Raw genomic sequence first — 12,225 nt, 5'->3', positions numbered from 1 at the left:
TCTGCTATCAAAATATGTGACCCTTTTTTTTCAACACCCTGTATATCTTAATCCATTATCCGCAATCGATCGATCAATCAAATCAATAAGGATTCCCATGATATCCAGTCTAAATAAGAAAACAATAGGCGCAGGCAAGTATTATCTAAAGTACAATCAGTATACTCTTCACTGAGATGACTGTGCTAGTTCATGACAGACAATGTAGTTATCGTTTACGTAGTCACTGCGCAGACTTTTCTACCGTATATCGTACCGAAACGACGAATTTGACGATAACATTGTCGTCGTAAGTCACAGAATAAACCTGCTGGCCGACCTTTCGAGGTCTCATGTGAATCCTACGCGTTTCACCGGGTGACTAATACTTTTTTATTTCTTTCCGGGAATTGATCTGGTAAACAAACAAACAGGTACGAACTGACGTAACTATTCTATAAAAAATACTCATTGTTATCGACTCTGCGACTATTATTTCTGAGATTTTTTATCTCGACAATCTGTGGTCGCCAGGTTTCTTCGAATGGTTCGCAAACTAAATCGTTTCGGGGTTGTCGAGGACAACGTTTTTCTACTTCATATTACCGGCTGCCTGCTTCTCCTGTTACGAGCCTTTTTCTGGCCTGCTCTGGGGAAAACTTTCTGACAACGATACTGGCGGCGAGAGTTGAGAGAGAGAGAGAGAGAGAGAGAGAGAGAGAGAGAGAGAGAGAGGGGGGAGGGAAGGGGGCGACAGAACGAAAAGCATCGACGAATTTCGACGGCAGCGAGGGTGTACACATTTCTCTTTTTCATCGATGCAACAGGTGATGGGGGCCGACGTCCCGAAGGAACGTCGGGCGAGCTCGACACTAAGAAATCCGTGAGATTCCACGGCCCCCTCGAGAGCCGAGGGTCGGTTATTAATCGTCGCTCGCCGGATTCGTCATTTCTTCTTCCCCCATCAGCTTTTACACAGGCGCGTATTCTTCTTCTGGAGTCTCGTTTTTTCTCTCTCCCTCTCCCGTCCACTCTCCCTCTCTCTCTCTCTTTGTCTCTCCTTGTCTTTCTCCATTCCTTTGGTAGATAGCGGAAGACGTGTCCGCATGGTCGTTAGGGTGTCTCAAGGAAAACAATCCGTCGCTCTCAAGTCTCATTCTCGACGGCCATTAACGGCAGCGCGGGAAAACAGACAGCGTGTGCGCGCGTCGTCGTCTATTAAAAATAAATACTCTCGCACTGTCACGTCTGCCACTGAATCTCGTATACGATCTCACTTCTCATTCTATGTTATCAACACACTCGTGTATCTTTTACTGTTATCATTTCATCGTAATCACCATAGCTAACCTGTTTTATGTGATTAGACTTTTGTTTTCTGCTATTGATGAGGGTTCACAGAAAGATCGAAACATCTAGACTTAGTAATTATGTCGATTTAAATTATCTTGACTTATATATTGATTGAAAACAACGCTTTTGGTTTGTTTCATCAACTATAAAACTCATGCACATGCTCTAATTACAAGTAAGGTTCTTTGTACAAGTAACTTGTAAGTTCTTAGAATAAAATTTTATTAGAAAAATAGGCACAGAGTTACTAGAGTCATTTTTTATTCGTATAGAATGAATTCTTCATTCTAAATCGTCGAGTAAATATTTCTACTTGAAATTGGATCTGACATAAACGAAGAGCCAAAAATGCTTGGACCTTCCTTAAGCCTAATCTGCAATGTGCTCTTTACTTCCTATTTCTTGTTTTCTGTCTTTTTTTTAGTTAAAGGTTTAAGGTATGAGTCAAAAAGGGATAAAGAAAAAGAAACAAGAGACAAATAACACATTATAGATCAAGCTTTAGACTGTACCCAGACGGAACAAAAAATCAGGATGATGTGTCAAAATGACGAGAAAATGACTCACAACGGAAAGTAATGTGTCATAATGGCGAGAAAATGACTCACAACAGAAAGTGACTAAAAACTCACTTTTTGATCACAATTTAATTTTCGCGTCATTTTCACGTCAACGTAATTTTTTGTTCTACTTGGGTACGATTTTTGACTTTATGCTTTAATGTCTAAAGATTGAAAATCCTTTATTTGACGTTATACTCTATCGTCACAAAAACATATTCACTTTAATCGATTAAAACATTTACTCATGTGAAATCAGAATTCATTCCAAGTTTGAGCGAAACATTAATTCACTATCGCTCTATTTTGAGTGAAAATACTGCCACCTTGCACTCGTTTTGAATGAAAGTCCAAATTCTAAGAAAGACTTTATATTTACACGAAAAAAAAAGATCTGGTTGAATCAACCAAATATCTGGTCGAATATGAACGATTCAGAAATTCCGATTGAAGTAACCCGAATTCTGTTTAAGTTAACAAGATTTTTGGGAGATTAATCAAACATGTCTGGTTATTTAACCATGTCTAGTTAAATAACCAAACATGTTTGGTTAGTCTGCCAAAAATTTTGTTAACTTAAACAGAATTCGGGTTACTTCAATCGGGATTTCTGGATCGTTCATATTCGACCAGATATTTGGTTAATTCAACGAAATCTTTTTTTTTCATGTAGGTTCGCCTCAAGAGTATTGTTTGTCAATCAAGATAGCTCTGATTTATTCCGTTTATTAATTTCTCCTTTATTATGAGTCACTTTCTTCTGCAATTGCGTCGCACGCTCTCGTGCAAATTGACTCGTTCTTATCGTTCGTCATTTTTCCGCGTCGGTCGAATCATACGAGGAAAAATTAATTGATACTGTGTTGATCGGGACTAATTTACGATGTCGGCGATTTAACGTCGCATTAGATCGGTCGGCGAATGCGTCGGTATGGGAAGCACGTGCGTAAAGTCGCGTCGATCCGCACGCACGCGTCCGCACTCTTCAGGGCCGTATTTCAACGTGGTCGTCGTGTCTAAAACCGTTGGTCGCTTGTCCTCGGCGAGTGCACCATGTTTTCGGCTTTGGCCGTCGGCCAGTGTGGAGAGACTCTCTCTCTCTCTCTCTCTCTCTCTCTTTTCTCTCTTTCTCTCTTCGCGAAACAGAGAAAAATACGACGAGGTCGGGCGACCGAAGAAAAGGACGAAACGTGGAAGGGAACGAGCATTTTGCTTCGCCATTATTAATAATTCGTCGCAATGGCGCGGCTTCTTTACTGACTACTTGGCGTCTCTCAGCTTTTCTACTGTCTTAAATGATTACTTCTCTCTTTTGTTCAATCGTGGGGGAGAACCGGTTAGAGTCACGACGAAGATTTGCCAACGAGACTCGCGGGAACGTCGAACGTTCCTCTCGATTTATTTTCGATCTTCGTCGACTCGACTAAGGCCTGTATCATCTCTTCTCTCCTCTCTTTTTTTTTTGCGTCATATCTGCGCGGTGATTGTCCGATTAGAAGAGAATCATCGCTTCCGTTGTTTTCGAAAGAGTCATCGCCGAAAGAATCTGTGCGTGTTACTCGATCGTGCTGCACGCGAGAGAGTGAGAGAGCGAAGGAAAGGTAAATAAACTCTCCACACGGTTTCTGTTTCAGGAAGTCCCCAATGCCACGATCACACTAGCTGCACATACCCGGTGTCGAACGAATCGAAATGGCGATGTGGGTCTACCCTGTTCTCCTGATGCTCCTCGAGATCCTGGATGCCGGACTAGCGCGAGTTGCTCGGCTAGGTGAGACGACACGACTTTAACACGCTGACTTCCGTGGCGATAAAAACGTAACCGACTGTATATACGTGACATAACAAATTTAATATGTAGCCGATAAGAGCCAGTGAAACGCGCCAACGCGTGTATATGCATCGCGAATTGCATTTATTTATCTTATCTTTGGCGAGTCAGAGTTGAGTTGAGCATTGAGATAATCAGTGGAAGTCAACGTGTTGATTTCTTCATTTATTTATTTTTTAATTACATACATATCTTGAAAGAATTACGATATCTGTCGGATTGCGCCCGAAAAAATATCATGTTCTTATTCTTAGAGGATATCCTCTTATTCCTCTTATTCTTAGAAGATTCTTAGAAGATAGTCTTAACCTTACAAATAATCCTCACAAAGTGATATACGTTGCAACCGCGGTTGCTGGTGCAAAACACCTAAAACTTTTAATGGGAAAATCATAATGTCTGACAGGATAATAATGTCCGACACGATAATAATATCTGACATCTTGTTGTGGATATGTGTGTGTCTCAAGGAAGACACTTCCTTGAGAATCTGTGCCGCGCAAAACGAAGCGCAATCAATTTCAAGTCGCGACACAACTGACTCACGTCCGCGAGTTATTAATTCGTAGAACGCGCGGTTATTAATGATTTAGTCGAATTATATTTCGAGGCCCGTTAATTCAAAGAAGCGCCCTCACGACGTCTTCTGGGAACGCTCTCGCGAGGGCAAGCGAAGGCGTAATTGCGCGCAATAGAAATTCCATAGGCTCATCTAAAAATACAATACAGATATCGCGAAGCTAGAAATGCCGAGAAACCGGAATCGTCGTCAGCGAGTGAGCTTCGTTATCACTCGGGTTACGATGCACCCCCTTCCCCTCGTCACAGTAAATTCTCCGACGTGTGTAAAATCGGAACTAGCGAATGCCGCGAGAGACGACGCGGCTGGTACGCGCGCGAGCCTCGTAGCGAGCCGCAGATTTGTAAAGGAAGTCTGCAGCATCATCGCCGACGCCGCTGTATTTTCGTATTGAAAAAGGAACCAACACAAGCGTGGCAAGCGCGGATCGCGCGCCACGTGAAAAATAGCGCGTGGAAGAAGCGCCGGGGAACGCGCGCAACGGCCACGAGGAAGCTGGTAAAAGCGAACGGGCGAAAGCGGAAGTACGAATGAGAAAAAGGAGCACGTCGGTCCGCGAGATGCCGGAGGAGTCGTCCGCAGCTGTTGAGAATCGATTGATGCATGTGCCGCTCGGATTTGATCGATGATGAACTTCCGATCGTACCGAGACCGAAGGCATTCGCTTTGAATCGCTCGCAGTGAAGTCTTGAAACCAATGAAAAATCACTCGATAAGATAGCGCAATACTTGCCACTCGGAATTATAAAAGCGAATATTTCACTCAGGCTCAATTTCGCCGGGAATTTATTGAAATCAGAAGATAATTTCATTTTAATGTGACATAAATATGACATCTGTCAATCATGTATAATGGGGTTTTTCTTTTTTTTTTGTGAAATTTTATGAAGATTTATTCGCAATAATGTTCATTATATTTCTAATATTCGAGCATATAATGCTGAGATCAAAGAAACTTACTCAAATTTCTTGTAAAGAAATCGAGTTAAAAATCACTGAAAATGATAATAAAAATTCTGCCATTCGAAATATAAATATGACAGCAGCGAATATAAATATGACATCTGTCAATCATGCGGCGAAATTTAACTTTTTTTTGTGGAATTTTATGGTGAACATGTATTTGCAATAGTATTCGTTATATCACATTTTAAATTTTCAATCGCTGTGCTGAGGTCGAAGAACCTCAATTGTGAATTTCAGAGAACGGAAATCTCAAAAGATGTTAAAAAGCTCTGAACAAAATGCCAAGGAAGAAGTTTATTCCCTCGAATAAGATTACTATTAATGCTAGGGAAGACGTGTAGCCCCGTTAGTAGCGAAAGGGTTAAGTGTGAGCGAAAGATCCTGCGGCGAATGACAGAGGTTGGTCGCGCAATTGCGGACGCCGCTATCAGTGACGAGTGATTTCTCTCCGCCACGATAAACGACCGTCGGCACACGCCGCCGCGGTAATTACGTTCCGCGCGGGATATAATTATCGTCATGCTGGCGCTTATTAATTGCCGCACGCACGCGCTTCCGTGGATACCGACCGGCCGGTTTGCAGTTTTGGCGACCGCGCCAGAGGCGATCGTGGCAGTCACGTCTGCCACTCTGCCCCTTCTCTGCCACCCGTTGAACATTAATCGGCAACAAAGTGTCAGCGCGGTTTCGACTTAAATAGCTAACACGCGATACATATGCGCGAGGCGTCCCGCCGACGACGGCGCGCACGTACGAGTTCGTCGGGAAAAGCTGATAATTGAATCGTAGCCGCGAAGAACAGGAGTGCGATGTGAGTGGAAATACACTGGGATCGAGTGTCGCATGCGAAAGTCCGAGGGTTTCGCCGGTGCATAATTTCGCGAATTTCCACCAGCGCGTCGCGACTTCAACGGCATTCTACGACGTCGTGTGCGTGAGTTGTGTTATCGAGACGTTCAGTCACAGGAGACAGCAACTGCGACGAGTTTTCCGCTCATTTTGCCTAATGACACTTTTTCTTTAACTTTTTTGGTATTGTCAGTCGACGTGGGAAACCAGAAAGGTGCTCTCTTGAAGTGAATTGGTAAAAATGTTTCTAATTGAAGCACTGGAAGGACTATTATTTCACCAATATTTGCTATAATTATTAGATTAAATTGTTCGATTAAATGAATTAAAATATCCTGAGTTCTTTAGTTTAATACGTCTTACGTTTACGATTACGGGCATTTCTGTGTGAAAGTCTTAAAAACATCCAGCATCTCGACTCGTCGTCTTCGTCACCGCCGTTTCTACGTTCCACCAGATTACGAAATCCTCTACGACGTAATCCCAGCCTTACTACTACGGTGTCGGTTGTTTGGTGAACGAAGGGAGAAATTAGGAGAACACGTATGGCAGTGGCTCGTTTATTGTTTCGAACAATAAAAATGTCGATTTTCCCTCAAACGTCGAAAGTCGAGCCGAGGCCGCAGGGGTCAAAGAGAACCGCGACCGGCCGAAAATTTCGGTGGGCACATCTGGCGAACAGACATGGCTTTGTGTACCAAGCCTTCTCTCGGTTTCTCTATACACCGTAGGAGGTGCGTGCCACGAAAGTAGAGATTTCGTTGGAACTTCATCGACGGTACCACGTGCGTCGCGTAAACGCGTACCCGCGCGATCACCAAGTCCTCAAGTCGCCGTAACTCACTGGAATATCGTCAGTTCGAGGATTCAGGGAGCGACTTCTTGGTGTCGGGGATTATAGTGAAAGAGAGACAACCAGGTCTGGTTGTCATATCAATTAAAAGGAAAAAATGTACATATTTTTTAATATGCCATATTTTTTAATATCGTGTACATTTTTTCACATACAAGTATTACACTCTTTAGGTAAAGGAAAGAAAATATCCTTATATATATATATATATATATATATATATATATATATATATATATATATTTACACACAAAAAGATTATTAAATTCTAAGCAAAGTCGCGTGCAAATGTAATTCGTACCTCGAACTGTTTGTCACATGTCTTTTATGTAAAGGAAACATGACAAATTATTTCTGTTTTAAGATCTTAAACGTTTTATTAAAGTTAGTGATATCTTATGATCAGGCATAAATATCGTTGAACTAAGAGGATAATAATTCTCACAAACTTTGTAATGATAACTTGGAGCTCTCCCTCTCTCTCTCTTTCTCTCTCGCTCTCTCTCTCTTTCTTTCTACATATATATAAAAGACACAGACTGACTGTTGCAATATGTATAACATAATACATTATTGCGTATGCTTCCATGCTCTTGCGTAAGTCACGTCATAGCTATGTGACGGGCTCGCAACGCGTGACAAATAATCCCACTTAATTTGAGTCAACTTAACCCGCACGGTCATTTGCAATAAGAGAGATTATAGACTGTGCTAAACGCAGAAAAAATTAGCTAAACCCATAACATTTCTTACAACTAAAGAGAGATTGCAATCAGAAATCCTAACGGTTCAATAGGAGTGGAGACAAGAGAAAATTTGCTCACTGCGTCCAATTTTGAAAAAATGTTTATAAATATTACGTGTTTCCATCACAAGCCATCTCGTACAGTCGACATGATACAAGCGAGCTATAGAGGAGATCTAGGCATTTTAGCTAATAACACAACGTTTAATTTTATTCAGTCACGATGGAGAATATTAACAGAAAATTTCGAGAGGCTTGAAAATTTACTTTGTTATTACGAAATGAGTTTTTTCTATTTCTTAACTATAATATTATATCCCTTTAATGAAACTCAGGGAAAAATATTTATGTTCTAAAGGGACCATTTCGCGTTTTTGTATCCATTATTCCTCTCAAGACAAATATTAACCTTTAGAGGTCCGGAAAACCAATATTTTGGCGCACCAGAATAACTTGTTCAATTTTTTTTTATTAAATATTCATTTTCTTAATATTATTAGCAATTTTTAATATTAATTTTTAATATCTGCACTTTCAAATAAAAAAAATTAAAATTACGTGATAAAAGGGGTAGTTTTTGTAATTTTATAGGGGTTGTTTTCAGGTTTATTGTATTTTTGACATCAGATTTGGATTCTACGTCGAAAAATACATCGGAAACGCATATTTACACTTACAAATTGATGTGAAAGAAGTATTTTTTTCGAATTTGAAATTTTATATACGGGCTGATCCCTTCCGGACCGGAAAGCCAATATATTGGCGCTAATCGATACTTAGTGTATGGTCAATCCATGATATAAGATACCTTTTTTACCACTTTACTAAGACGGATATGCCCTCTCAAATCCCGGCCCTCCAAAGGTTAAGAAAAGCACATAAGCAACATACCTATGTAGCCTTGGTCTCCTCTACTATAGAAAAGGATACGCTCCTCCATTTCTTACGTGAGATATGAGCTCTGTGACAGCTGACGGCCGTGTGACTTCTAGACCCGGTCTCCCCTGCACTATCGACGAGTGTTCTCTCGGTGCCGCGGCAGGGAATCGATATTCCGGTAAATAAATGCGCGAACAGGCGGGCGAAACACGGTTCGTGGCACGATATGCGTATGAGCGTTATTATGATTGAGCTCAATTGTCCAATTGCCCGGTCATTGAATGCCGAGCCGGGCTCTGCTCGAGCGCTATTACCGAATCGCCAACGATATACCGTGCTTGTACGTCGCCGTGTACGAAACGCATTTTCTCGGACTAAATTCAGAGGCGGGGGCCTGTGACGCGCGGCCGACGGCGACGAGGAGCGCGCTGAGAGCCACTGCCAATCTTTTGTCTATTAAATGTATTCAACAGCGTAATAGCGCGGCTGATATTACCAATTGGACAATGAAAGAGATGGCAGCGGAGTGCGATTTATGGGGGATAGCGGGGCAGAGCGCGACACGGAGGACTCTTGGCGAAGGAGATTTCGCCAAGAGACCGACAACGACGACGACGACGACGGTCTATGCCAGTTGATTCGAGCGTCACTCACGTTTTTCCGTTGGACCCGTGCCCACCACCCGCATCCACCCCGTTCGCCGCGTTCGCTTCGTCTATCACGAAAATCAGGTGAAGACGAGCGTTCTTCGGGAAAGCATACTTCTCGGCTTCCGTGCACGCGTCGTGGTCGTGCGGCATATATAAGGCGATGACATATTTGTTTATAACTTAGGTATGCAACCGACACAGTAGCGTCCGCCGTGAGGCTCGTTTTCGAGGCCTTAACCAAGGCCGATCGGATCGGGAGGAACGCGTTGACTTGACGCTGAGAATTAAAGATGTTAAAATAACGCATATTATACGTATAATAAATTACGTATATAATAACGCAGGTAATATAATTACGCATATAATAAATTACGTATATAATAACATAGATACACATTAATTTGTTTTATTTTTATACATACGCGAAAAGAATTTTATAATAAACTTTATTTCTTTCCCAAGGGTAGAAAAATTCGTCTAGAAAAATTTATGCGTGTTTATTTGGAACTGCTACATTTGCTTCTTTCCATAAAGAAGATAATTGCGTGCATTTAACTGAAGGTAAATGAACCTAGTAAACAATCTGTTAGCAGTTTGACGACAAATTCAACATGACCTGTCGACAAATCCCTAGTCATGTGTGTCTGCAATCTGTTGTTGTTCTGTCGACAGAGTTTGTAAACAATATCTGAGAGCAGATTATATATATTTCTGTATATTTTTAGGTTATATTGTATTGCAATTTTATATCGATTATATGGTAATCATTACATTATTACAGAGGGTGTTTTATACCCCGTGAAGATACTTTTAAAAATCTGAAACTCTATGATTACTCTCTAATTCTTGTATGTTTTTACTTCACAATCTCTGACCTTAAACATTTTTTTTATTTATGATAATATTAAATACAAGAGAAACAAAAAATAAACAGCATATAAATAAAACCGTAGTTTACTCTTCAAATAAAATAAAACATTTTCTTTTAAAATATTTTTTCTTTAAGTAACAAAAGCAGCAATTTTTTCAAAAAACAAATTTTTCGAAAAAAAAAACTTTTTGCCTTTTTCAATGATTTATAAGAGTCGGCTTTTATAAAAGATTATAGAATTATATTTTTATACATATTACCTTATTTTATATTTCTACATATTGTTTCGCTGCTTTTATTCTTACAATATCACAGGATTATTATATTCAGTCTATATGTATATTAACATTTAAATTCCAAGGCACGTCACACACGCGTAAAAACACGCATTCGAGGTTAAAAGTGTCCAGAAAGTTGTATCTCGACGCTTTTACGAGGACTGAGGGCAATTGCCGACCGTGAATGTAATCGCGGAACATCAGTAAACCGGAAACTGAGCCGACGCGGAAGCTTTTCCGCGAGCAGGATTCTTCTCGCCGACATACGTCCGCGGACTGAAACTCGCTCGGCGCACTCGTTAAGATAACGAGCGCTCTTCGGCAACGAGTCCTTAATCTGCCGAGTCGAACGATGCGTTTTAAGGTTGTAATTATGCGGCTAGATATGTGTACCCGGCGATGATCGCTTCGGACTCGAGCCCGTCAAGAATCCAGACGTTTCTATCCGCTCACTGCTCTCGGCCCGCGGACCTTTTCGTCCTTTTTAACCCTCTTCTTCCCCCTCTCCACGCTCCTCCCGCAAGACCGTCAAAGGGAGGGCTGCTCCGGGGCGAAACGGAATCTTAATTAGATCGCTCAGCCAGTTTCGTCGGTCGCTCGTTCTATCCCCCGCTCTTTCTAGTAGAGAGACGCGGATACTCCGACCCTTTAGGTACTTTATTAACGCGATACCTTAACGCGAACGGACGATGCGTTAAAGTGTCTAACAGGACAGGATGCTCCTTGATCCTACGCGGCTCTTTTTCTCGCTCAGTTTGTCCCGGACCACTCTCTATCTGTCGATCTCGCGTCGCTGCATATCGGATCTTTTGTCGCAAGGAAGGATCTCGACGGGTCAAGCGACCGTTTCGCTTTTCTAGAAAGCAGAGAGATGGATCGATCGATCAAGAGAAAGGAGGGAAATCGTTAAAGGATCGTCGCGAAACGCGCTTTCCCCGATGAAGTAATCAAAGGCGCTCGGCGTCTCGATTTCGAAAATTCTTCGACCGCACTAACGATAGCTCCTCGTGAAGAAACGTGGACTCAGGTAGACAGGTGCACGCAAATTTAGCAGCAACTTTATTAGCCGATCTGCGAAGATTACGTCCTTTAATATGAGTGCTTCATATGACACTCATATCCCCAAAAAAGAAAAAAGAAACTCTTGTTATTTCCTGTAATAATTATTATAGCTATATTGTGTTTTTCTTCAAAATTATAAAATAAATTTTTTACTATGCGTACTTCCTTTCAACGCTTATTCTAATAGGCTCTCTACATTTTCAACTTAGATTTACTACAAAGATTTATTTGTCTAAAATGTTTAAGTTTTATTTCTTGAAGAACTTGTGTATATAAAATTGTGTAAAAATTGTCATTATTCGACTGTATTGCGAATATATATATATATATTTTTTTTTCTTTTTTTTAAAGAACAAAGACAGACATATGATTTAACTGTTAGTTAACATACCAAAAGATTAAAAAAATCGACCTTCAAAGAAATATAATGTCATGCTTAGCGGAATCTTCTGAATTCTATAGGATTTTACTCCCCAAACAAATGTAAACTATGTTTTAGAGAGATCCCAAAGATGTCTAAAATTCCAATTTTTAATATTAATATTAATTTAATATCAATGTATAAAATCATTCGTGTTACTTTTAGATGCAATATAGATTAAATCTAAAATTTTTTCAGAATTTTTACATTATTTTGAAGATAAATAATACATCTTTAACAATTAACTCAATGCAATATATTTGCTGCATAAATGTAATTAGAAACGTTACAAGGTCTTCATTACTAATCATCTTACATCGTGATAATCATGAAGATCTGTTTAGGGGG

General features: G+C 40.7%; 1 protein-coding gene across 5 annotated transcripts in view; it reads left to right on the top strand.

Annotated features, from left to right (window-relative positions):
* Positions 1 to 12,225, top strand: part of LOC116840519 (fibroblast growth factor receptor homolog 1-like) — an 85,248-nt gene that overhangs the window by 51,840 nt on the left and 21,183 nt on the right. For all 5 annotated transcript variants that reach the window (XM_032807337.1, XM_032807333.1, XM_032807336.1 and 2 more), the window contains one exon: positions 3,527 to 3,663. In XM_032807337.1, coding sequence (XP_032663228.1) covers positions 3,585 to 3,663 — 79 coding nt within the window. In that variant the 5' untranslated portion in view covers positions 3,527 to 3,584. The remainder of the gene's footprint in view (positions 1 to 3,526; positions 3,664 to 12,225) is intronic.

Source organism: Odontomachus brunneus, unplaced genomic scaffold (assembly GCF_010583005.1).
Source record: "Odontomachus brunneus isolate Ranch 3 - 2012 unplaced genomic scaffold, Obru_v1 Obru_scaffold_010, whole genome shotgun sequence".
NCBI lineage: Eukaryota > Metazoa > Arthropoda > Insecta > Hymenoptera > Formicidae > Odontomachus > Odontomachus brunneus.
The sequence above is the reverse complement of the archived record's forward strand: the minus strand, read 5'-3'. Positions and strand labels throughout refer to the sequence as shown.